We start from the raw sequence: 25,825 nt of genomic DNA, 5'->3' as shown, positions 1-25,825 counted from the left end.
TGATCCATAGTGAGAGGAGACTAAGGACGAGAGATAGTGTGATCCTGAAGAGAAGTGACTGATGAGACAAAGTGGGCTTCCGGAGAAGGGTCCTTGGAGAAGACGCCGAGTCACGAAATCTCATAGCTTGTATCGCAGAAGATAATGGACCCAAGCAGGATTGACTATGTAGGACTAGTGGGGGTCTCAAGTTCAAGGGTTCCAGGGTGCCAGTAATGGAAAAAAAGGGACGCATAACCAAAGAGCAAGTAAGGAGACTTGCCAATCAGGACTACAGCGTTAAAGCTGAGTTGTGACGAAATAGGGAGAAACTTGAAGTAGGCTACAGTGGAAGGACACTGTGTGGAAAATGCTTCATACTGTGAAGGAAACGTCCATACGACTTTGTACCTGCTATCCCTTGTATATAATCCTTACCAAGTTACCGCTCAGTAAAGACTTTATTTTTGAATGGTGGTCTCCCTCATTGAACGGTGGAACAAATGGTCCTACCGAGCCCACACCCCTGGCTATATGCTGTCGGTACCGGCGTAAGTTCCTCAAAGAACAAGTCCACACACCCAGCCAGGACCCACACTTTCATGTAATGCGCTGGGGCACTAGAGATGAGTGCTTCGCCCGCGGTTACCACCCCGTTCCACATTACAACTACGCTGCATAGTCCTGTTAAAAATCTTGTAGGTGATTTAAAGGGAATTTATATTGAAGGCCAATAAGTTGGCAGTATGTTAAAGACTTTTCCCATCTGTAGCCATGCTCTATGGATCATTCAGCCACAGCCTATATCTCCTTGTGTGTCCTAGATCAGCTAAGCATTATATCAACACTTCCCTCCATGTCAGTCCTGATTTACTGGGACCCAAAGTGCAGTCTGGATCATATCATATCCATTTCCATGTGTCCAGACTTTTACTTTATTAAATATATGGGAGATTGAAATTACACATAAACCTTTCCATTGTTATGGAGTCTACTGCGATTTTCAATTTATTGGAATGTTACCAAAATTGTCATTTGCTAAAAGCAGCATTTTTATCTTATTCTGATTGCCAATGGCCTATAGGGTCAAGACTCTGTGAATATGAATGTAACAAGATTTTCTCTGTCCTTTTCTCCTTTTTAGTTTGCGTCAGGTATACCAGACCTGTCTCTAAAGGACATAGCGTGCAGCCAGAGTCTCCTGGAGCGATTCATCATATTCAGCAGTCGCAGGGGAATGCATACAGTGCGTAATGCTATGTGCATCCTGTCCCAGCAGAGGTTACAGAAGATAGAAGATGTGCTGTATGCCAACATTGATTTCTTCAAAGTCTTTGAAGTTGTAAGTACTCTCCTCTCTTCTGAAAGGTAATGAAAAGTCTTGCTGAAAGTAAGTGGAGAAGAGTTAGGATATGTGCACACAATGTCAATCTAGATGCCAGTGCAGCCGCTGAGTTTTCCAAGGAGAAACTACTTCAGGAAAACGCTGGTGGTCGTTGGCAATTTTGCCATCATTCTTGCGGCAGCACTGTCGTCTTTCACTCTATCCCGTGAAGTATAGAGAGCAGCAGGTGTCTTCCTGTTGGAAGCCTCCCTAAGGCTGTGTGCCCACGATGCGTTTTTTAAGCGTTTCCGCAGTGGCAAAAACGCTGCAGAAACGCTTAAAAACGCATGGTAGAAGGCCTGCCATGTACCCCAATGATAATCCGCATGTGCTGTGCACATGCTGCGGAAATTTCCACTGCGGAAAAAAACGCAGCACTACCAATTATTTTGTGGAAGTGCTGCGTTTTCGCCGCCATTGACTTGCATTGAAACGCATGGATTCCACATCACTGCATCTGTAGATGCGCATTCCATGCGTTTCAATGTGCGGATGGTACCTGGGTCTAGAGGACAGGAGACTCTCCTCCGGACCTGGGTACCATAGTACCTGTAAAAAAAAGAATAAAATAAAAAATAAATATGATATTTACCTTCTGATGGCCCCCGCTGCGCTCGTCCTCCCTTGCCGGCAGCTCGCGATGGACTGAAGGACCTGCGCTGACGTCATAGTCATGTGACGGCAGGTCCTTCAGTGTAGTGTACCGTGAGCTGCCGGCAAGCCAGGACAAAGCAAAGCAAGACTCCGGGGGCCATTGGAAGGCAAGTATAGATTTATTTTTTTATTTTTAAACTTTCTTTAAGGTCACTCTATATAAATCCATGCCGTTTGCATGGATTTATATAGTGTGACCAAGTTGACAAGCACTTTCCAAGTGATGCTAAAATTGCTTGGAAAGCGCTTGTCAACCCGCATGCGGAAATGCATGTGAAGAACGCTTCACATCCGCATGTCCCTGGCAGGAAAAACGCATGTACAATCCACATTTCTGCGTCGTGGGCACATAGCCATAGAATGAGAATAGAATACAAAATAGGAGCGCTCCATGGTGAAGTCCTGGTGATAAGAAACAGGGAAGAGTAGATGGAATCTGCTCATCTGGTGGAATTGTGTAGGTCAGGCACAACTCTGATGATGTGACTCTTGTCACTACTCACAGAAAAGCCGTGAGGCTTGGGCAGTCAAGAGGTCCAGGGTCAGATACCAAGAGGGCTCTTCATATAGAAAGTGTAAGGCAAAGGTGTAGTCAGGTCACAGTCCGAGATCAGAATTCCAGGAAGGTAGCGGATCAAGAGAAAAGGTCAAGGCAAACTGATGGTCAAAGGCAAGGTGAAAAATAGGGCAGCAAAGATCAAATACAGAAACAAAGAGAACAAAACAAGCATACACCATTTGAGCAAAGCTACAACTGGCACTAACTGGATGCAGAGAGACAGCTAAATAGCCAGGTAATCACTCGAATAACAGACATATGGAGGAAGCCCCAACACTCCCTGGCACTGATTAGATGGCTGAGCAGTCCATCACCAAACTGACAGCTCGGCACCCCCCTGTCCTAGATTGGATGGCTGAACTGTCACTCACTGCTTCCAGACACACCAATAGGTGGAACTGTGACAGATGAGAGTAGAAGTGAAGTTGGGTTCCTCTTATAGACTGCTGATCCACCCGTTGAAGCCAACAGAACGGCTCATTAGAACAATTATGAGGCAAAAGATAAGAAAAAAAAATAGTGGCGGGCGCCGTCACTCACGATGGAGACAAATAATCATAATACAAATAAAAAAATTGTATTATGCATTATGTTTATTTGCATTATGTTGATTTGCATTTTGTTTATTTGTATTATGATGATAAACTATTCATATGTTGTTTTATTGTGTGTCCAGTAGTGTTGAGCGAGCACTAAAATGCTCGGGTGCTCGAAGCTCGGGCCGAGCTCGCCGTGATACTCGGGTGCTCGACCCGAGCAACGAGCCCAATGTTAGTCTATGAGAGACCCGAGCATTTTTGCGGCGGCACCCCCGGCAGTCTTTTAAAAGCCTAACAAGTGCCCAAAATGATAGTGACAGTGCTCAAATGACATGGGGACAGCATGGGGATCGCTCCAGGAAGCATTTCTGACCCCCAGGTCACAGCTGTCAACAACATGGTCAGAGGTATTAAGCCACTTTTAAGGGCTCACAATAAAACGTTCAAAAACGAAACTGAAACTGCTTTCCTGTGAAATATGTTAAGGAAGTTCCTTTCCAGGGTAAAGACTTGTGTATAAGGTAAAATAAATAACCCCCCCAAAAAAATACTCCTCCACACCTTGGGCTATGTTCACAAGTAGCATTTTTTATGCGTTTTTGCACTTTTGTATTGCTTTCAACCATGACAAATGCATTCACTGGGAAATGTCATTTTAACATTTTACAACCTTATCTGGCCATGTGCTGTGTGGCACATGCATACAGTGCTGAAAAGACATGGGAACAGCATGGGGAAGACCCCTGGAAGCATCTCTGACACCCAGGTCACTGCCTAAAAGTGTGCCCATCAGAAGTGATCCTTGAAGCATCAGAAGATGCAGACTTGCAAGTATCCCCGTGCAAGTCCTTGTCCCAGGGCAGTGTTCAATTGTACCTCCCCATTCCTTGCAATGCAAGCGCAAATATGCAGCCAACCACCCACCCACCCGCAGGCTGCAATACTATACTGCTAGCTTGCGCTTGAAATGGGGCCTTTTAGTTTGGAGGAGGCCGAAGCTGGCCACTACCTCATGGCTGCTTCGGCAGCGAGGTATCCATACTCAGTCCCCAGCTGCCCGGCGGCCGGGTGTCCACGCTCGGTCCTCAGCCGCCAGGGGGCGGCCGGGTGTCCATACTCGGTCCCCAGCCGCCCCGCGGCCGGGTGTCCACACATGGTCCCCAGCTGCCTGAGGGCGGCCGGGTGTCCATAAACGGTCCCCAGCCGCCCCTATTTCTCCTGTCACCTTCCCACACACTTTTCTTAGCCTGGCCTGCTTTAGGGCAGCATTGGACGAGCCCACCAGAGAACCAGACTCCTCCGGTGGGCCCTGGCTTCTCCATCAGGGGAGTTGAGAGTGCCAAGGTGAGGAGCATGATGATGATGATAGAAGTTAGCATCTGCTTTGTTTTCTTTGAATGCAAGCGTAAGTGTGCAGCCTGCCACCCACCCACCCCCAGGCTGCAATACCATACTGCTAGCTTGCACTTGAAATGAGGCCTTTTAGTTTGGAGGAGGCCGAAGCTGGCCACTACCTCATGGCTGCTGTGGCAGCGAGGTATCCAGACTCAGTCCCCAGCCACCCCTATTTGTCCCGGTGTGCCTTATACATAAGATTAAGCGTGCATACCAAAACATTACCTGTGCCCTCCCCAGTGCATTTAGTGGGAAGAACAGCCTATTCCGCTGTAGTGTGTGCATGCCAAACCCCTGTTCATGGTACATGCGAAGATACCTCCCACCCTGCACCTGTTGTTGCAGACTTGCAACTATCCCCGTTCAAGTCCTTGTCACAGGGCAGTGTTCAATTGTACCTCTCCATTTCTTGCAATGCAAGTACAAGTATGCAGCCTGCCACCCACCCACCCCCAGGCTGCAATACCATACTGCTTGCTTGCTTGCACTTGAAATTGGGCCTTTTAGGCATGTGGAGGCGGAATCTGGCCACCACATCATGGCTGCGTTGGCGGCTTGGTATCCATACTCAGTCCCCAGCCGCCCGACGGCCGGGTGTCCACACTCGGCCCCCAGCCGCCAGGGGGCGGCCGGGTGTCCATATTCGGTCCCCAGCAGCCCCGCGGCCGGGTGTCCACACATGGTCCCCAGCCGCCCCTATTTCTCCTGTCACCTTCCCACACACTTTTCTTAGCCTGGTCTGCTTTAGGGCAGCATTGGACGAGCCCACCAGAGAACCAGACCCCTCTGGTTGGCCCTGGCTTCTCCATCAGGGAAGTTGAGAGTGCCAAGGTAAGGAGCATGATGATGATGATAGAAGTTAGCATCTGCTTTGTTTTCTTGGAATGCAAGCGCATGTAAGTAGTAGCGGCTAGGCCTGAGGTGGTCAGCGTTTTGGCGCATATCCTACCTCCTCCGAGGATTGCTGGATGTTTTCCTGCTACTATCCCAGTTCTATGACTCCCACTAAAACAAAGCTTCAGGTGATAAATGATGGATGAGGTTGTGGCAAAGGAGAAAGAGCAGGAGGAACAGGGACCATTCACACCAATATCAGGCCAGTCAACCACATATGTCTTGTAGGATATGTTTCTGTAACAAAAGGAGCGGTTCGGCTACACAGTTATAGGGCATACAGTGAGTGCAATGCCTACCAAAAATTTCGAGGCACTCCAATGCCCCTTGGAAATGACATGGAGGTCAGAGGGCCTTAACTAAACCGTTTTTTCCATTTATAGCAACTGGGTCTCCTGTACACTGTTGGCCTAAACAGTGAATGGAAGGCTTTCCAAAAATTATGAGGAACTGCAATACCCCTTGAAACAGACGTGGATTACAGCGTACTAAAAACCTTCTACCCATTATTGGGGAGTGGGTCTCCCTTAGTTTTCGCCTCTGCATTGAAAAGCAAAAGCTGACTAAAATTAGGAGGAAATGCAATGCCCGTTGGAAGAGTCGTGGAGGTTAGAGGTAATTAAAAACAACATTTCAATGCCCCTTGGAAGAGCTGTGGAGTTCAGAGTGGTTTAACAAGACACTTTTAATGCCCCTTTGAAGAGACGTGGAGGTCACAGTAGCTTAACAAGTTGGTTATAATGCCCCTCGGAAGAGACGTGGAGGTCACAGTAACTTAACAAGATGGTTTTAATGCCCTTCGGAAGAGACGTGGAGGTCCCAGTAGCTTAACAAGACGGTTTGAATGCCCCTTGGAAGAGACGTGGAGGTCACAGTAGCTTAACAAGATGGTTTTAATGCCCCTTGGAAAAGTGGTGGAGGTCGCAGTAGCTTAACATGACGGTTTTAATGCCCCTTGGAAAAGTGGTGGAGGTCACAGTAGCTTAACAAGACGGTTTGAATGCCCCTCGGAAGAGACGTGGAGGTCACAGTAGCTTAACAAGATGGTTTTAATGCCCCTCGGAAGAGACGTGGAGGTCACAGTAGCTTAACAAGATGGTTTGAATGCCCCTTGGAAGAGACATGGAGGTCCCAGTAGCTTAACAAGACGGTTTTAATGCCCCTTACAAGAGCCATACAGTACAGCATCTTAAAAACATTATTCCCATTATTGGGGAGTGGGTCTCCCATAGTCTTTGCTTATGCCTTCCAAGCAAAAGCTGCCAAAAATTAGGACGGAGGAACTTGCAATGCCCCTTACAAGAGCCATGCAGTACAGCATATTGCAAACATTATTCCCATTATTGGGGAGTGGGTCTCTCATAGTCTTTGCTTATGCCTTCCAAGCAAAAGCTGCCAAAAATTAGGAGGAAATGCAATGCCCATTCGAAGAGTCGTGGAGGTTAGAGTTAATTAAAAACAACATTTCAATGCCCCTTGGAAGAGCTGTGGAGTTCAGAGTGGTTTAACAAGACGCTTTTAATGCCCCTCGGAAGAGACGTGGAGGTCCCAGTAGCTTCACAAGACGGTTTTAATGCCCCTTGGAAAAGTGGTGGAGGTCGCAGTAGCTTAACAAGATGGTTTAAATGCCCCTCGGAAGAGACGTGGAAGTCCCAGTAGCTTAAGAAGATGGTTTTAATGCCCCTTGTGAAAGTGGTGGAGGTCGCAGTAGCTTAACAAGACGGTTTTAATGCCCCTTGGAGAAGTGGTGGAGGTCACAGTAGCTTAACAAGACGGTTTTAATGCCCCTTGGAAAAGTGGTGGAGGTCATAGTAGCTTAACAAGACGGTTTTAATGCCCCTCGGAAGAGACATGGAGGTCACAAAAGCTTAACAAGACGGTTTTAATGCCCCTCGGAAGAGACGTGGATATCCCAGTAGCTTAACAAGACGGTTTTAATGCCCCTTGGAAATGACATGGAGGTCAGAGGGCCTTAACTAAACCGTTTTTTCCATTTATAGCAACTGGGTCTCCTGTACACTGTTGGCCTAAGCAGTGAATGGAAGGCTTTCCAAAAATTATGAGGAACTGCAATACCCCTTGAAACAGACGTGGATTACAGCGTACTAAAAACCTTCTACCCATTATTGGGGAGTGGGTCTCCCTTAGTTTTCGCCTTTGCATTGAAAAGCAAAAGCTGACTAAAATTAGGAGGAAATGCAATGCCCGTTGGAAGAGTCGTGGAGGTTAGAGGTAATTAAAAACAACATTTCAATGCCCCTTGGAAGAGCTGTGGAGTTCAGAGTGGTTTAAGAAGACGCTTTTAATGCCCCTTTGAAGAGACGTGGAGGTCACAGTAGCTTAACAAGACGGTTTTAATGCCCCTCGGAAGAGACGTGGAAGTCCCAGTAGCTTAACAAGACGGTTTGAATGCCCCTTGGAAGAGACGTGGAGGTCACAGTAGCTTAACAAGACGGTTTTAATGCCCCTTGGAAAAGTGGTGGAGGTCGCAGTAGCTTAACAAGACGGTTTTAATGCCCCTTGGAAAAGTGGTGGAGGTCACAGTAGCTTAACAAGACGGTTTTAATGCCCCTCGGAAGAGACGTGGAGGTCACAGTAGCTTAACAAGACGGTTTGAATGCCCCTTGGAAGAGACGTGGAGGTCCCAGTAGCTTAACAAGACGGTTTTAATGCCCCTTGGAAGAGTGGTGGAGGTCGCAGTAGCTTAACAAGATGGTTTGAATGCCCCTTGGAAGAGACGTGGAGGTCCCAGTAGCTTAACAAGACGGTTTGAATGCCCCTTGGAAGAGACGTGGAGGTCACAGTAGCTTAACAAGACGGTTTTAATGCCCCTTGGAAAAGTGGTGGAGGTCGCAGTAGCTTGACAAGACGGTTTTAATGCCCCTTGGAAAAGTGGTGGAGGTCACAGTAGCTTAACAAGACGGTTTTAATGCCCCTCGGAAGAGACGTGGAGGTCACAGTAGCTTAACAAGATGGTTTGAATGCCCCTTGGAAGAGACGTGGAGGTCCCAGTAGCTTAACAAGACGGTTTTAATGCCCCTTACAAGAGCCATACAGTACAGCATCTTAAAAACATTATTCCCATTATTGGGGAGTGGGTCTCCCATAGTCTTTGCTTATGCCTTCCAAGCAAAAGCTGCCAAAAATTAGGAGGAAATGCAATGCCCGTTCGAAGAGTCGTGGAGGTTAGAGTTAATTAAAAACAACATTTCAATGCCACTTGGAAGAGCTGTGGAGTTCAGAGTGGTTTAACAAGACGCTTTTAATGCCCCTCGGAAGAGACGTGGAGGTCCCAGTAGCTTCACAAGACGGTTTTAATGCCCCTTGGAAAAGTGGTGGAGGTCACAGTAGCTTAACAAGACGGTTTAAATGCCCCTCGGAAGAGACGTGGAGGTCCCAGTAGCTTAAGAAGATGGTTTTAATGCCCCTTGTAAAAGTGGTGGAGGTCGCAGTAGCTTAACAAGACGGTTTTAATGCCCCTTGGAGAAGTGGTGGAGGTCACAGTAGCTTAACAAGACGGTTTTAATGCCTCTCGGAAGAGACGTGGAGGTCACAAAAGCTTAACAAGACGGTTTTAATGCCCCTCGGAAGAGACGTGGATGTCCCAGTAGCTTAACAAGACGGTTTTAATGCCCCTCGGAAGAGACGTGGAGGTCACAGTAGCTTAACAAGACGGTTTAAATGCCCCTCGGAAGAGACGTGGAGGTCCCAGTAGCTTAAGAAGATGGTTTTAATGCCCCTTGTAAAAGTGGTGGAGGTCGCAGTAGCTTAACAAGACGGTTTTAATGCTCCTTGGAAAAGTGGTGGAGGTCACAGTAGCTTAACAAGACGGTTTTAATGCCCCTCGGAAGAGACGTGGAAGTTACAGTAGCTTAACAAGACGGTTTTAATGCCCCTCGGAAGAGGCGTGGAGGTCCCAGTAGCTTAACAAGATGGTTTTAATGCCCCTCGGAAGAGACGTGGAGGTCCCAGTAGCTTAACAAGACGGTTTTAATGCCCCTTGGAAGAGTAGTGGAGGTCACAGTTGCTTAACAAGACGGTTTTAATGCCCTTTGGAAAAGTGGTGGAGGTCACAGTAGCTTAACAAGACGGTTTTAATGCCCTTTGGAAAAGTGGTGGAGGTCACAGTAGCTTAACAAGACGGTTTTAATGCCCCTTGGAAAAGTGGTGGAGGTCACAGTAGCTTAACAAGACGGTTTTAATGCCCCTCGGAAGAGACGTGGAGGTCACAGTAGCTCAACAAGACGGTTTTAATGCCCCACGGAAGAGACGTGGAGGTCCCAGTAGCTTAACAAGGCGGTTTTAATGCCCCTTGGAGAAGTGGTGGAGGTCGCAGTAGCTTAACAAGACAGTTTTAATGCCCCTTACAAGAGCCATACAGTACAGCATCTTAAAAATATTATTCCCATTATTGGGGAGTGGGTCTCCAACAGTCTTTGCTTATGCCTTCCAAGGAAAACCTGACAAAAATAAGGACGGAGGAACTTTCAATAATGGCAACACGGACCATGGTCACCCTGATGGTATAGTGGTGGTGGAGGCTGAGGATAAGGAGAAGAACATATAACTGCTGAAATGAGGAAGAATATACCCATGTGTGGGTGTGAAGCGGTGCATGTGAATACACCTCCCGAACACAGTGGATTTGACTTTATGTTACTCTGCTGTCATTTGGTGGTGATGAGAAGTCTGGCCCAATCCAGTCCTTGTTCATTTTGATAAGGGTCAGCTTGTCAGCATTGTCAGTTGACAGGCGAGAGCGCTTATAAGTTATAATTCCCTCAGCGGCACTAAAAACAAGCTCCGATAACACGCTAGCGGCAGGGCAGGCCAGGACCTCCAAGACGTACAATGCGAGTTTATTCCAAGTGTCCAGCTTGGATACCCAATAATTAAAAGGCACAGAGGAATCACGGAGGACGCTGGTACGGTCGGCAAGGTACTCCCTCACCATCTTTTGAAACTTTCCACTCCTTGTGAGAGTACCCCGCGCCTCAGGGTCTGTCCGAAGGGAGGGTCTGAGAAAACTGTCCCAGAACGTTGACAGTGTTCCCCTGCCTCTGCTGGATTGGAGTTGCGTCTCTCTCGCATGTACGTCTTGGTTGGGCAACGAACTGTGACCTCTGCCGCTAGCGTGTTCAGATGGGAATTCTTTTAACAGATCTGCAGCAAGGGCCTTCTGGTACTGCCCCATCTTTGTAGACCTCTCCACCTCAGGAATAAGAGAGTGAAAGTTCTCCTTGTAGCGGGGGTCTAAAAGTGTCACCAACCAGTAATGACTGTCACCCAACATTTTCACAACGCAAGGGTCACGGTTAAGGCAGCGTAACATAAAGTCAGCCATGCGTGCCAGACTGGTAACGGGCAAGACTTCAGTGTCCTCACCAAGATGAAGACTGACCATGCTCTCCTCCTCCTCCTCCTCCCCCCTGTCCTCAGGCCACCCACGCTGAACCGACGGTATGACAGTTGTACAGGTACTACCGTCTACAGCGCATGATACAAGCTCCTGTTCTTCCTCCTCCTCCTCCTCCTCTCCCTCATTGTCCCCCAATGAACATTGGGATGAGATGAGGCTGGGCTGTGTGTAATCGACCACTATGGCCTCTTGATCCATCTCATCATACTCTGGCTGCAATGCCTCCTCTTTAATTCTCTGCAGAGAGCGTTGCAAAAGACAGACAAGTGGAATGCTGACGCTAATGATGGCGTCATCGCCACTCACCATCTTGGTGGACTCCTCAAAGTTTGTCAAGATGGTGCATATGTCAGACATCCAGGTCCAATCCTGAGGTCTTATGTGTGGATTCTGACCTGAATATCGACGACCTTGTTGCAGCTGGTACTCCACAACTGTTCTCTTCTGCTCACAAATCCTTTGCAACATGTGGAGGGTAGAGTTCCAACGTGTGGGGACATCGCACACCAGTCGGTGTGACGGAAGCTGCAAACGCTGCTGCAACACAGCAAGGGCAGCAGAAGCTGTAGCCGACTTCCGAAAATGAGCTGACAGGCGGCGTACTTTGACGAGCAGATCTGGCAACTCGGGGTATGATTTAAGAAACCGCTGAACCACGAGGTTAAGCACATGAGCCAGGCATGGTACGTGTGTGATCTCGCCTCGCCTCAGAGCCACCACCAGGTTACGGCCATTGTCACACACGACCATGCCTGGATGTAGGTTCAGCGGTCTCAGCCACAGATCTGCCTGCTCTTTCACAGCTGTCCACAACTCACAAGCAGTGTGAGGTTTCTCACCTAAGCTTATGAGTTTCAGTACAGCCTGTTGCCGCTTGGCTGAGGCTGTACTGCAGTGCTTCCAGCTTGTAACTGATGTGGTGATATCTGAGATGGAGGCTGAACATGAGGAGGAGGAGGAGGATGATGCGCAGGAGCTGTACACTGTGGGGGCAACTCTGACTGACATAGGGCCCGCAATCCTCGGTGTGGGGAGGATGTGTTCCGTCCCAAGGTCCGACTGGGTCCCGGCTTCCACTATGTTTACCCAGTGTGCCGTCAGGGAGATGTACCGTCCCTGGCCACAAGCACTTGTCCACGTGTCCGTTGTCAGGTGGACTCTCCCAGTAACTGCATTGTTGAGGGCACGGCAGATGTTTTGGGACACGTGCTTGTGTAGTGCGGGGATGGCACACCGGGAAAAATAGTGTCGGCTGGGGACCGAGTACCGAGGGACGGCCACCGCCATAAGGTTGCGGAAGGATTCCGTCTCCACCAGCCTAAAAGGCAGCATTTCCAATGCAAGCAGTCGTGAAATGTGCAAATTTAGGACTGTGGCCTGTGGGGCGTTAGCTGCGAATTTCTGATTTCATTCAAAGGTCTGGGATAAGGACAATTGAACACTGCGGTGGGACGTGGACGTGGACGTTGATGCTGTTTCTTGAGAAGCTGCCATAACAAGTGAAGACTGAGAGGAGGGGGCATCTTTGCATGCAGTATGGACAGGGGATTGCCTTGCACACACAACAGGGGGTTCTATTGCATGCATAACAGCGGAAGAAGCAGTGGTGACACCCGCTGACACTGGTCGTGGACCCTGGGGTTCGCCCCACAAAGTCGGGTGCTTTGCTGCCATGTGCCTGATCATGCTGGTGGCGGTCAGGCTGGTAGTTTTGTCACCCCTGCTGATGCTGGCATGGCAGGTGGTACAAATGGCCGTTTTGGGGTTATCAGCAGAGTCTTTAAAAAAATTCCAGACTCTGGAAGACCTACCGGTTGTACTGGCAACGTCCCTCGTGTTGGTTTTACGGGGAACTGTTGCCTGCTGTAACGGGTCTGGGAGGCGGAACCTCTGAGCTACTATACAAGGGAGCGGCCCTTGTAAGGGAGCGGGTGGCAGTCTCTGGATGAACGGACAGGGAGATACGGCAAGTGATCAGGGCAGTCTCTGGGTAAAGGGTAGGTACGACCTGTGATGGCAGAGCCTCCGGGTAGGCTAGCAGGCAGATGGTAGATGTGTGCTCCCAGGTGAGCAAGCGAGAGTCTCTGGAATAACAGGTGGTCACGGCACTTGACGGCGGAACCTCCGGGCTGGCAAGCAGGCAGGTAACGGAGAAGCGCTCCCAGGTGAGCGGGCAAGAGTCTCTGAAGTAGCTGATGGTCACAGCACGTGACAACGGAGCCTCCGGGCTGGCAAGCAGGCAGGTAACGGAGAAGCGCTCCCAGGTGAGCGGACAAGAGTCTGAAGTAGCTGATGGTCACAGCATGTGACAACGGAGCCTCCGGGCTGGCAAGCAGGCAGGTAACGAAGAAGCGCTCCCAGGTGAGCGGACAAGGGTCTGAAGTAGCTGATGGTCACAGCACGTGACAACGGAGCCTCCGGGCTGGCAAGCAGGCAGGTAACGGAGAAGCGCTCCCAGGTGAGCGGGCAAGCTGGTCCATAGACAGACTGACCGGAGTTGTAAGGTAGACCGTCGGACCTCAGGAAAGTAGGCAGGTAGCTGATGTGCGCTCCCAGGTGAGCGGGCAGGCTGGTCCTTTAGACAGACTGACAGAAGCAGTAAGGCAGACCGTCGGACCTCAGACTGGCAGACAGGTAACAAGTATTCAGGCAGGAATCAGGCAGGTAACTGGCAGGAAACTGGCAGGTAACTGGCAACGGGACCTGAGGGCTGAAGCACAGGTGAGACACAGGTGCAAACAACATTGCTCGGGCACCTCCATTTTGGAGGAGGTGCCTTATATATGATGAAGTCCTCCGGCCATTGGCCGGGGACTCCTTAGGACGGCGCGTGCGGCCCCTTTAAGAGGAGGGGAGCGCGCGCGCGCGCGCCCTAAGCACAGGGGCCGGGAAGGAGCGCGCGCTGAGAGCAGAGCGGGGAGAGGACGCCGGGCACGGAGCAGAGCGGTGAGGGGAGCAGCGTCCCTGCCTAGCAGAGGGCAGGGACGCCAGCGCTACAGTACCCCCCCCTTTAGGCCCCCCCTTTTTTAGGCCAGACAGAAATTTAGCTAGGATGAGAGGGGCATGGATGTTCTCCCGGGGCTCCCACGTTCTCTCCTCAGGACCAAACCCCTTCCAATCTACCAGAAAAAGGGTCTTTCCTCTTACCCTTTTGGTGGCAAGAATGTTCTCTACCTCAAACTCGTCCTCAGCAGAAACTGGAGCAGGAGGCGTACCTGTAGACTTGAAAAAAGAGTTAAGTACCACAGGTTTGAGGAGAGATACATGGAAGGAGTTAGGGATCCGTAAGTTGGCCGGGAGTTTCAATTTATAGGCCACCGGGTTGATCTGACTGATGACCTCCAGTGGGCCGATGAACCGAGGCCCTAACTTATAGGAAGGGATCTTGAGTCGGACATATTTGGACGAGAGCCAGACTTTATCCCCAGGACGGAATTGAGGAGGGTCCAGACGTTTTTTGTCAGCGTGTCTTTTCATACGCTCGGAAGACTGAAGGAGTGCGGATCGGGTACTCTCCCAAATGGAGGAAAATTTGCTAACGAGAGATTCCGCAGCCGGGTTGTCCACCGAGGTGGAGACAGGAAAAGGAATCCGAGGATGCTGACCAAAGACTACAAAAAACGGGGATTTGGAGGAGGATTCGCTCTCGTGATTATTGTAAGAGAACTCGGCCCATGGTAGGAGATCCACCCAGTCAGAATGGTGGGCATTAACGAAGTGCCGGAGGTAACTGGTCAGGTTCTGATTGATCCGCTCCACTTGACCATTGGACTGTGGGTGGTAAGCGGAAGAGAAGTCCAGGGTGACGTCTAGTAGTTTACAAGTGGCTCTCCAGAAGCGTGAGGTGAACTGTACCCCACGATCCGACACGATGTGGAGGGGCAGGCCATGAAGACGGAAGATGTGACGAATAAATTCTCTAGCTAGCTCGGGTGCAGACGGGAGGCCTGGCAGGGGAACGAAATGAGCCGTCTTGGAGAAGCGGTCAGCGACCACCCAAATGACCGTACAACCGGCAGAGAGTGGGAGGTCAGTTATGAAGTCCATTGCAATATGCTGCCAGGGGGCAGCAGGTACTGGGAGCGGAAGGAGGCGACCGGCTGGCAGATGTCTCGGAACCTTGTTGCGGGCGCAGGACACACAGGCAGAAACAAAGTCTATTACATCCTTGTGCAGGGTAGGCCACCAGTAGTGCCGGGAAATAAGCTGGAGGGTCTTCTTCTGACCAGCGTGACCAGCCAGTTTAGACGAGTGACCCCAGTGAAGGATCTTCTCCCGATCAGGTACTGATACGAACGTCTTTCCGAGAGGGAGACGATTTAGACTCACGGGAGCCACCTGTATTACTCTGGCGGGATCGATGATGTGTTTCGGATCTTCCTCGAGATCAGATACCAGAAAGGATCGAGACAAGGCGTCCGCCTTGACGTTTTTGTCAGCCGGGCGAAAATGAAGGACAAAATCAAAACGAGCAAAAAACAAGGACCACCGGGCTTGGCGCGGGTTAAGTCTCTGGGCATGCTGGAGGTAAGCCAAGTTCTTGTGGTCAGTGTAAATTATTACCGGGTGAAGAGCCCCCTCAAGCAGGTAACGCCACTCCTCCAATGCCAGTTTGATGGCCAATAACTCTCGATCTCCTATGGAATAATTGCGCTCTGAGGAGGAGAAGAGTTTAGAGAAGAAGCCGCAAGTTACCATCCTCCCGGAAGAAGATTTTTGAGTAAGTACCGCTCCAGCTCCAGAGGAGGAGGCGTCCACTTCCAGGAAGAACTGCTTGTTGCCGTCCGGGCGATGCAGCACCGGGGCGGAAGAGAAGGCCTGTTTTAAGGAAAGAAAGGCTTCTTCTGCTTCGGGCGGCCACTCTTTGGGATTAGTGCCCTTACGGGTGAGCGCGGAAATTGGGGCAGTCCGGGAAGAGAAGTGTGGTATGAAGAGGCGGTAGTAGTTGGCGAAGCCCAGGAACCGCTGAATGGCCTTCAGCCCCTCCGGTCGAGGCCATTTCTCGATGGCAGACAGTTTCTCTGGATCCATTCGTAGGCCGGTCTGAGAAATAATGTAGCCCAAAAACGGAAGCGAGGTCTGCTCAAAGAGGCACTTCTCGTATTTAGCGAAGAGGAGATTCTGCCTGAGCCTGAGCAGAACCTGACGAACGTCCCTCCGGTGAGTCTGGAGATCCGGAGAGAAGACCAAGATGTCGTCCAGGTACACCACTACGCAGGAGTAGAGAAGGTCCCGGAAGATGTCATTGACCAACTCTTGAAAAATGGCAGGAGCGTTACAGAGACCAAAGGGCATTACCAGGTATTCATAGTGGCCGTCCCGGGTGTTGAATGCCGTCTTCCATTCATCCCCTTGACGGATACGAACCAGGTTGTACGCCCCACGGAGGTCTAGTTTGGTGAAGATTCTAGCCCCCCTCAGACGATCAAATAATTCTGGAATGAGCGGAAGGGGGTACTTATTCTTCACCGTGATCTGGTTAAGGCCTCTATAGTCTATACAGGGACGGAGAGAGCCGTCCTTCTTTTTGACGAAAAAGAAGCCCGCTCCCGCCGGGGAGGTAGATTTCCGGATGAATCCCCTGGCCAGATTCTCCTCAATATATTCGGACATCGACCGGGTCTCAGCAGCGGATAAAGGATAAATACGCCCACGGGGAGGAGTAGTACCGGGTAACAGGTCGATGGGACAGTCGTATGGTCTATGAGGGGGTAATGTCTCTGCCTCCTTTTTATTAAAGACATCAGCATAAGACCAATAAGGAATTGGAAGTCCAGGTAGATTAGCTGGGGTAGGAGAGGGACGGACGGGATGGACGGGAACCAGGCAGGTCTTATGACAGTCTTGTCCCCAGCGAAGGACTTCTCCGGTTTGCCAGTCAAGCACGGGTGCATGTTTCTGGAGCCAAGGCAGACCTAGCAAGAGGGCGTGAGAGAGTCCAGGCAGAACATGAAAGGAGATACTCTCAGAATGTAGCATTCCCACCTGCAGAGTAATGGATTCGGTGATGAGTTGGATGGGGCGTGGTAAGAGCCCCCCATCCACGGCAGCCACAGACAAGGGTACAGCCAGAGGTTTGGTGGGGATGCGGTATTTCTCTACCAGGGACTGTGAAATAAGATTCCCGGCTGCTCCAGAGTCCAGTTGGGCTAGTTCGAAATAACGGTTCTCCCCATAGACGATTGAAACTGACAACAGCAGGGATGGAGAGGATTTATTCTTGTCTAGGTGGACCTCTCTGAGCGAACCTAGACACAGGCGTTTCCCGACCTCTCCGGGCAGGCACGGATTCGGTGCTCCTTACTGCCACAGTAGAAGCAGGTCCCCTCGGCACGGCGTAAGTCCTGACGGGTCTTGACCATCTTGGTCTGGTCGACCTGCATAGGCTCAGGAGGGTGTACCTGGTTAGAGACAGAAGGAGTGACGGGTTTCTGAAAAGTAGGAGCTAGACGTGGTAACCTCCTCTCACGGGTGACCTCTCTGGCACGCTCCTGGAACCGTAGGTCAATCCGGGTGGCAAGAGTTATTAAGTCATCGAGAGTGGTAGGAATGTCCCGACCGGCAAGTTCATCTTTAATACGGCCGGACAGACCCTCCCAGAAGACGGAAACCAGAGCGTCGTTATCCCAGGCCAGCTCCGAGGCAAGGGTACGGAACCGTATGGCATATTGGCCCACGGTGAGACTCCCCTGACGGAGGCGTAGCAACGATGATGCAGATGAGGTCTTCCGTCCGGGTTCGTCGAAGACTTTCCGGAAAGCCGTGAGAAAAGCAGGCAAGTTGGACACCAGGGGGTCTCCTCTCTCCCATAGAGGATTCAGCCAGGCCAGGGCCTCCCCGGTGAGATGGGACATGATGAAGGCAATTTTGGCCCGGTCGGAGTTAAACTGGTAGGACAAAAGTTCAAAATGCAGGGTGCACTGATTTAAGAAGCCCCGAGCCTGGACGGGGTCGCCTCCGAAGCGAGGAGGTGCAGAAAGCCGGGGTCCGGGGTAGGATACCATAGTATTAGTGGGCAGCGGAGCTGCCGGATTGCAAGATATGGCACTGGCGGAGGTTGTTGGTGGATCAGACAGAGTGTTCAGGCGAGTATTAACATTCCGCAGGTGACCCAGGATGGCCTCCTGTTGGGACCTCTGACGGGACAGTTCAAGACAGAGGTCCGAGAGCGAGGGAGCTTGGGTGCCACCGGGTTCCATGGCCCGAGCAAACTGTAACGGGTCTGGGAGGCGGAACCTCTGAGCTACTATACAAGGGGGCGGCCCTTGTAAGGGAGCGGGTGGCAGTCTCTGGATGAACGGACAGGGAGATACGGCAAGTGATCAGGGCAGTCTCTGGGTAAAGGGTAGGTACGACCTGTGATGGCAGAGCCTCCGGGTAGGCTAGCAGGCAGATGGTAGATGTGTGCTCCCAGGTGAGCAAGCGAGAGTCTCTGGAATAACAGGTGGTCATGGCACATGACGGCGGAACCTCCGGGCTGGCAAGCAGGCAGGTAACGGAGAAGCGCTCCCAGGTGAGCGGGCAAGAGTCTCTGAAGTAGCTGATGGTCACAGCATGTGACAACGGAGCCTCCGGGCTGGCAAGCAGGCAGGTAACGGAGAAGCGCTCCCAGGTGAGCGGACAAGAGTCTGAAGTAGCTGATGGTCACAGCATGTGACAACGGAGCCTCCGGGCTGGCAAGCAGGCAGGTAACGGAGAAGCGCTCCCAGGTGAGCGGACAAGGGTCTGAAGTAGCTGATGGTCACAGCACGTGACAACGGAGCCTCCGGGCTGGCAAGCAGGCAGGTAACGGAGAAGCGCTCCCAGGTGAGCGGGCAAGCTGGTCCATAGACAGACTGACCGGAGTTGTAAGGTAGACCGTCGGACCTCAGGAAAGTAGGCAGGTAGCTGATGTGCGCTCCCAGGTGAGCGGGCAGGCTGGTCCTTTAGACAGACTGACAGAAGCAGTAAGGCAGACCGTCGGACCTCAGACTGGCAGACAGGTAACAAGTATTCAGGCAGGAATCAGGCAGGTAACTGGCAGGAAACTGGCAGGTAACTGGCAACGGGACCTGAGGGCTGAAGCACAGGTGAGACACAGGTGCAAACAACATTGCTCGGGCACCTCCATTTTGGAGGAGGTGCCTTATATATGATGAAGTCCTCCGGCCATTGGCCGGGGACTCCTTAGGACGGCGCGCGCGGCCCCTTTAAGAGGAGGGGAGCGCGCGCGCGCCCTAAGCACAGGGGCCGGGAAGGAGCGCGCGCTGAGAGCAGAGCGGGGAGAGGACGCCGGGCACGGAGCAGAGCGGTGAGGGGAGCAGCGTCCCTGCCTAGCAGAGGGCAGGGACGCCAGCGCTACACCTGCCTTCTGTGTGTGGCCACCACACTGCTTCTTCCTGCCTGTTGGGGTACTCTGCCTCCCTCACTCTGTGTGCTGCTGGCCTCGCTCTGCATGTCCTCCTGCCATGTTGGGTCAGTTACTAGATCATCCACCACCTCATCCTCTTCCACTTGCGCACCACGATCCTCCTCCTCACTTCCTGGCAATTGTGTCTCGTCATCGTCCACCTCTTGTGACAGATTGCCAGCGTCGACTTCCTGTGGCCGTGGCTGTTCAAATATTTGGGCATCGCTGCATGGACTCTCCTCTTCCACCACTTCAAGCGGAGCAGGCGAGGGGCACAAATCTGGAAATGAACCAGTGAACAGCTCTTCAGAGTGTCCAAGTGTGGGATCAGTTGCTGTCTGACGACACTCGGCATGGTGGGAGGAAGGAGCATCAGGGTGAGGAGGAGTATGTGTTCGAGACTCACGGCTACTAAGATTTGACCATGTGGAAGACAGACTGGAGGTGGTGGTGCCCAGGTAACTGGAAGTATTATCTGCTATCCAATTAATAACCTGTTCACACTGATCAGTTCGCAATACTGGTGTTGTTCTGTGCTTCCCTAGTAATTCGGTCAAGAAGTGGGAGCGAGAAGATGTGGCTGTTGGTTGTGGAACATTTTCACCTTGGCCACTGCCCCGTCATCTGCATGCACCATCACCAGAACGTCCAGTTCCACGTCCCTTGTCACGCGCATTGCCCATTGTAAAGAAAGTAAAATAGCTTACAATCGCACTATCAATGGAAAAAGGGTAATAAAAAGTAGATTAGAACCATGGAAGAGGAAAACCACAGTTCTATTTCTCTGGCCTACACCCGACTCTTTTAAACAATCTGAACAATCAGGGAGAAACTATTACTGCTTTTCTTTACGGAAAAAATAACAAAAGCTGGATAATAGACATTTTTTACCGTGGAACGACAAAACCACAGTTATAATTTACTGGTGTATACCAGACTTTTTTAAATATATATATTTGCGGCTGAAAAGTGAGCGACACACTCAAACTGTTTTTTTTTAGATGCAAATGGCCCAAAAGTGGATAATACAGAGGTTTGAACCGTGGAACTGCAAAACCACACTTCTGTTTCTCTGGCCTATTTTCAACAGATATATTTGTGTCTGAAAAATCAGGGAGACACTATTAGTTTTTTTTTTAAGGCAAAAAATGCCAAAAGCAGGATAATAGAGATTTTTTACCGTGGAACAGCAAAACCACAGTTATAATTTACTGGTGTATACCAGACTTTTTTAAATATATACAGTCATATGAAAAAGTTTGGGCACCCCTATTAATCTTAAGCTTAATGTTTTATAAAAATTGGTGTTTTTGCAACAGCTATTTCAGTTTGATATATGTAATAACTGTTGGACACAGTAATGTTTCTGCCTTGAAATGAGGTTTATTGTGCTAACAGAAAATGTGCAATCTGCATTCAAACAAAATTTGACCGGTGCATAAGTATGGGCACCCTTATCATTTTCTTGTTTTAAATACTCCTGCCTACTTTTTACTGACTTACTAAAGCACTTTTTTTGGTTTTGTAACCTCATTGAGCTTTGAACTTTATAGCCAGGTGTATGCAATCATGAGAAAAGCTACTTAAAGTGGCCACTTGCAAGTTGTTCTCCTGTTTGAATCTCCTCTGAAGAGTGGCATCATGGGCTCCTCAAAACAACTGTCAAATGATCTGAAAACAAAGATTATTCAACATAGTTGTTCAGGGGAAGGATACAAAAAGCTGTCTCAGAGATTTAACCTGTCAGTTTCCACTGTGAGGAACATAGTAAGGAAATGGAAGAACATAGGGACAGTTCTTGTTAAGGCCAGAAGTGTCAGGACAAGAAAAACATCAGAAAGGCAGAGAAGAAGAATGGTGAGATCAGTCAAGGACAATCCTCAGACCACCTCCAGAGAGCTGCAGCATCAACTTGCTGCAGATGGTGTCACTGTGCATCGGTCAACTATACAACGCACTTTGCACAAGGAGAAGCTGTATGGGAGAGTGATGCGAAAGAAGCCGTTTCTGCAAGTACGCACAAACAGAGTCGGCTGAGGTATGCAAAAGCACATTTGAAGAAGCCTATTTCTTTTTGGAAGAAGGTCCTGTGGACTGATGAAACCAAGATTGAGTTGTTTGGTCATACAAAAAGGCGTTATGCATGGTGGCAAAAAAACACAGCATTCCAAGAAAAACACTTGCTACCCACAGTAAAATTTGGTGGAGGTTCCATCATGCTTTGGGGCTGTGTGGTCAATGCCGGCACTGGGAATCTTGTTAAAGTTGAGGGACGCATGGATTCCACTCAGTATCAGCAGATTCTTGGCAATAGTGTTCAAGAATCAGTGATAAAGTTGAAGTTACGCAGTGGATGGATCTTTCAGCAAGACAATGATCCAAAACACCGCTCCAAATCTACTCAGGCATTCATGCAGAGGAACAATTACAATGTTCTGGAATGGCCATCCCAGTCCCCAGACCTGAATATCATTGAACATCTGTGGGATCATTTGAAGAGGCTGTCCATGCTCGGCGACCATCAAACTTAACTGAACTGGAATTGTTTTGTAAAGAGGAATGGTCAAAAATACCTTCATCCAGGATCCAGGAACTCATTAAAAGCTACAGGAAGCGACTAGAGGCTGTTATTTTTGCAAAAGGAGGATCTACTAAATATTAATGTCACTTTTCTGGTGAGGTGCCCATACTTATGCACCTGTCAAATTTTGTTTGAATGCAGATTGCACATTTTCTGTTAGTACAATAAACCTCATTTCAAGGCAGAAACATTACTGTATCCAACAGTTATTACATATATCAAACTGAAATAGCTGTTGCAAAAACACCAATTTTTATAAAACATTAAGCTTAAGATTAATAGGGGTGCCCAAACTTTTTCATATGACTGTATGATTCGGTCGACAAGGGTAGGGGTACTCGGATACCGGGATGGATGAATTACTTCTGTGAGGATCACGGTTGGTCGTTTCCCGGTTCCGTGCCCTGGACTGTCAGTAAAGGGATGGGGGTGAGGATGATGGGAGTATTGTGTCTTGACGCCTCCTGTAGTAACTGGTAAAATCGGTTACCAGCGCTGTGTATGGTTGCTGAGGTGATCGGCATACGGCTTGTACGAACGCTATTGGCAGTAATGTCAAAGTAGGCAAACACACACATTAAGTCTTTGTTTCAGTACCTTTCTTTTAATGATGTCCGGTAACAGGTACAGTTCAGGAGGGTAACCAGCTTTTCGGTGCAGGTAGATATTCACTCTGGAGATTTGTGAGGCCTCCTCTAACAATGTGTGCATTGTTTGGGATCAGTCCTGCCTTAAGCTGAACCTGCCACCTTTTACTTTCTTTGGGGTCCTTCTCCACAACTGACAATGAGGACCTATCCTTGGGGCTACCAATTCTCTTTCTGGGGCCCTGGTCCTATACTTGGTCAAGTTTGGCAACTCTTTCCCCTTCTTCTTCAGGGGGAGTAGATCCTACTGATCTGTCCGGGTTTTCTATGCTATTCCTGAATTAATAGCAATCTCGGACTCCGGTGTCCGGGTGAGCTAAAGGGAGAATAGTTTTATCTCTTTCTTTCTCCTTCTAGCCTCCGTCCCTCTCTCTAGGGCGCTTCACAACACAGATCAGTTTCCTAGTTCAGGGCTTCACTGGTCCTCAGCCAACAGCTCTCTGTCTCTCTCTCCTCCTTCACCCCTCACAAGATTAACAGCCACTTTTGCTGTCTCCCTGGAAACTGACTCCTCCCCTCAGTCCTGGGGTGGAAGGTGTTGTGTGTGCCCAAGTGTACATCTCTCCCTGCACCTATGGATCATGTGGTAATCCACCGCAGGGGTGCCACATTCCCCCCTAGTTAACTTCAGTCCTCCGGGACTGAAACATTTTTTTTTTTAACAAAGATAATATAACATTAACATTTATATTTGTAATTTGAACAGAGTATCAAAAAATAAAATTTACAATAACCAGGGAAAATGGGAAAAACGGATATCCAGTCCATACAGCGCTAGTCGATCTGCTGCAAGCTGTAAAAGGGAAAGTGTTTTTTCTACCACCAGTCCTGTGGCTTCGGTCCATTCTTAAAAAATTTTCAAAAAGTTTCAGACGTCCAAACAGGTAAAGTCTCTTTAGGCTTAAAGATTCAAATAGACTTAATAATTCACAATACACAACAAAACATTTACTACGTGTGCCTCGGCGCAAGGGTCCTAGGTACTGCAGGGGCCTCTCTCGGTCATAAGCACTGTAGGCCTTTTGGCCCTGGGGTCACCTATTGGCCAAGATTTTGCTCTCCCTAGACAGCTTCTTACGCCAACTCTACTCACCCTTTTTTTTATGTTGTGTACCTGATGTGACCTGTTTTGGTCTACTCGTCACCCTTCTATATACTGACTTTAACTACATATTTACATTTTTGAACCTAGTTACATTTCCCTTTTGTTATGGTTTACTCCCTGTATCTGAGTGGTGGGTGTCCAAAATTAATACGTGATGACCTCCGTAAAACTGGTATCCCACTGGTGCGTAAGCCTGGTGTGGAGCGAACTCTACTTACTGGCTCATGTGTTGGTCTACGTAGCACAGGTATGCTGGAGTGTCTTCCCACTCCCCTAGTGGGAATGGCAGGTACTCCGATTGCAGGATTCCCCAGCTCGGCTGCAGCAGGTGATTCTTCTGCTCTTGATCCTTCTACTGGTTGTGGGAATGTCAACATGGGAATTAAGTATGCTCCTTCTATTTGAGGCCAATTTGCGGGTAACTCTCCTAAGATTGTCTTAATTTCCTTGGCGTCTCTTCTTATGGTATGGGACAAGGGATATATTCTTTTTGTTGTAAGGGTTGAGGACACATCTTTAAGTGGTCTCGGGACACTGTTGCTGTTGATTTTCCGTTATCCTTGCTGATTTGACAGGTTTTCTGGTTGTCAAAATTGGATGGTAATACAGTGTATGGTTCTTCTTCCCATTAATTATCTAGCTTATGAAGTCTCTTTTTCCTTTTCAAAACCAATTCTCCGGGGGTTAACGGGATTCCTTGTGCGTTTTTATTGAAATTGGTTTCTTGTCTTTCTCTGGATTTTGCTAGACTTTTCTCAACACACTCCTGTATTTTCTTGTATTGTTCTGTTCTTCTAGTATCCCAATATGCACTTGAGTGGTCTTCCTCAGGAACTACAATGCCCATTTCAAAGTCCACTGGCAATTTTCCTGGTCTCGCTCTCATCAAGTATGCCGGGGTGCAATTAGTTGAACTTACTGGGATGTTGTTATAGATGTCAATAAGATCTGGTAATTTCTCTGGCCATCTATTTCTGTCTTCCAAGGGCAGAGTCTTCAGCAATTCTATTACCACGTGATTCATTTTTTCGCACATTCCGTTAGTTTGGGGATGGTAAGGCGTGGTACGAATTTTCTTGCATCCATACAAGCTACAGAACTCTTGAAATATTTCCGCTTCAAAGGCAGGACACTGATCTGTCAATACCTCTTCTGGATATCCATGTGGCCTGCAGAAATAAGCTTGAAAGGTTCTTGCTGCTGTCTGAGCTGTCAAATCCTTCACAGGAGCTACCACTAGGAATCTGGAATATTGGTCCACCATGGTAAAAGCATAAGTATAGCCTGATCTACTGGGTGTGAGTTTGACATGATCCAAGGCTACTAGTTCCAAGGGCTGATTGGTTATAATAGGCTGGAGTGGTGCTTTCTGGTTGTTACGATCTCCTCTTCTTAATGAGCATGGGCCACAATTTTTACACCATTTTTCTATGGAAGACCTCATGCCAATCCAATAAAACCTCTCACATAACAGTATTTCCAGTTTTCTCCATCCAAAGTGTCCTGCTCCATTATGGTACGCTTCCAATACCATTTGGACGTCTCTCTTTGGAACCACAACTTGCCATACCATTTCATGTGTCCTTGGATTGATATACCGTCTGCACAATTGGTTTTTATAGATAAATAACCTGCTTCTTTCTTTCCACAGGTATTGGGCCTCGGGGGGGAGCATTCTTCTCAATTTTGGAATCCGGTTTCTTTCCATCCATAATGAGGCAGCGGGTTTAGTGCAACATCCTGACGGTTCTGGTAGATATGGGTTTCTGTCATTTTCCATTTTCTACTTTTATGGAAAGCTGGAAGTTCTATTTCCTCCAAGTCAACTGTTTCTTCTTCAAGCCCTTGCAAATGTACTTGAGGGTTTCTGGACAGGGCATCAGCATTTGCATTTCCACGGCCTGTTCGGTACTTGATGGTAAAGTCGTAGTTCGATAGCCGGGCCATCCAGCGCTGCTCCAATGCATCAAGCTTTGCAGTATCCAAGTGTGTTAGCGGATTATTGTCCGTAAAAATGGTAAATTTTGAAGCTGCTAAGTAATGCTTGAACCTCTCCGTGACTGCCCAGACCAAGGCCAGGAACTCCAACTTAAGGGAACTGTAATTTTCCGGATTCCACTCGGTAGGTCGAAGTCTTCTACTGGCATAGGCAATTACTCTTTCCTTGCCTTCTTGTATTTGGGACAGTACTGTTCCCAGGCCTACATTACTTGCATCCGTGTAGAGGACAAATGGTAGGTCATAATCTGGGTACGCCAAGATTTCCTCACCGGTCAGGGC

At 49.1% G+C, this 25,825-nt stretch overlaps 1 protein-coding gene across 1 annotated transcript in view; it reads left to right on the top strand.

Annotated features, from left to right (window-relative positions):
* ABCA4 (ATP binding cassette subfamily A member 4) overlaps window positions 1-25,825 on the top strand; it is a 387,635-nt gene that overhangs the window by 70,157 nt on the left and 291,653 nt on the right. Inside the window, exon 6 of the mRNA XM_073643222.1 lies at window positions 1,124-1,321. Within this exon, the coding sequence (XP_073499323.1) occupies window positions 1,124-1,321 (198 nt within the window). The remainder of the gene's footprint in view (window positions 1-1,123; window positions 1,322-25,825) is intronic.

Source organism: Phyllobates terribilis, unplaced genomic scaffold, assembly GCF_046119375.1.
Source record: "Phyllobates terribilis strain yellow unplaced genomic scaffold, ASM4611937v1 Scaffold_8__6_contigs__length_399053987, whole genome shotgun sequence".
NCBI classification, from domain to species: domain Eukaryota; kingdom Metazoa; phylum Chordata; class Amphibia; order Anura; family Dendrobatidae; genus Phyllobates; species Phyllobates terribilis.
This window is presented reverse-complemented; position numbering and strand designations above follow the sequence as displayed.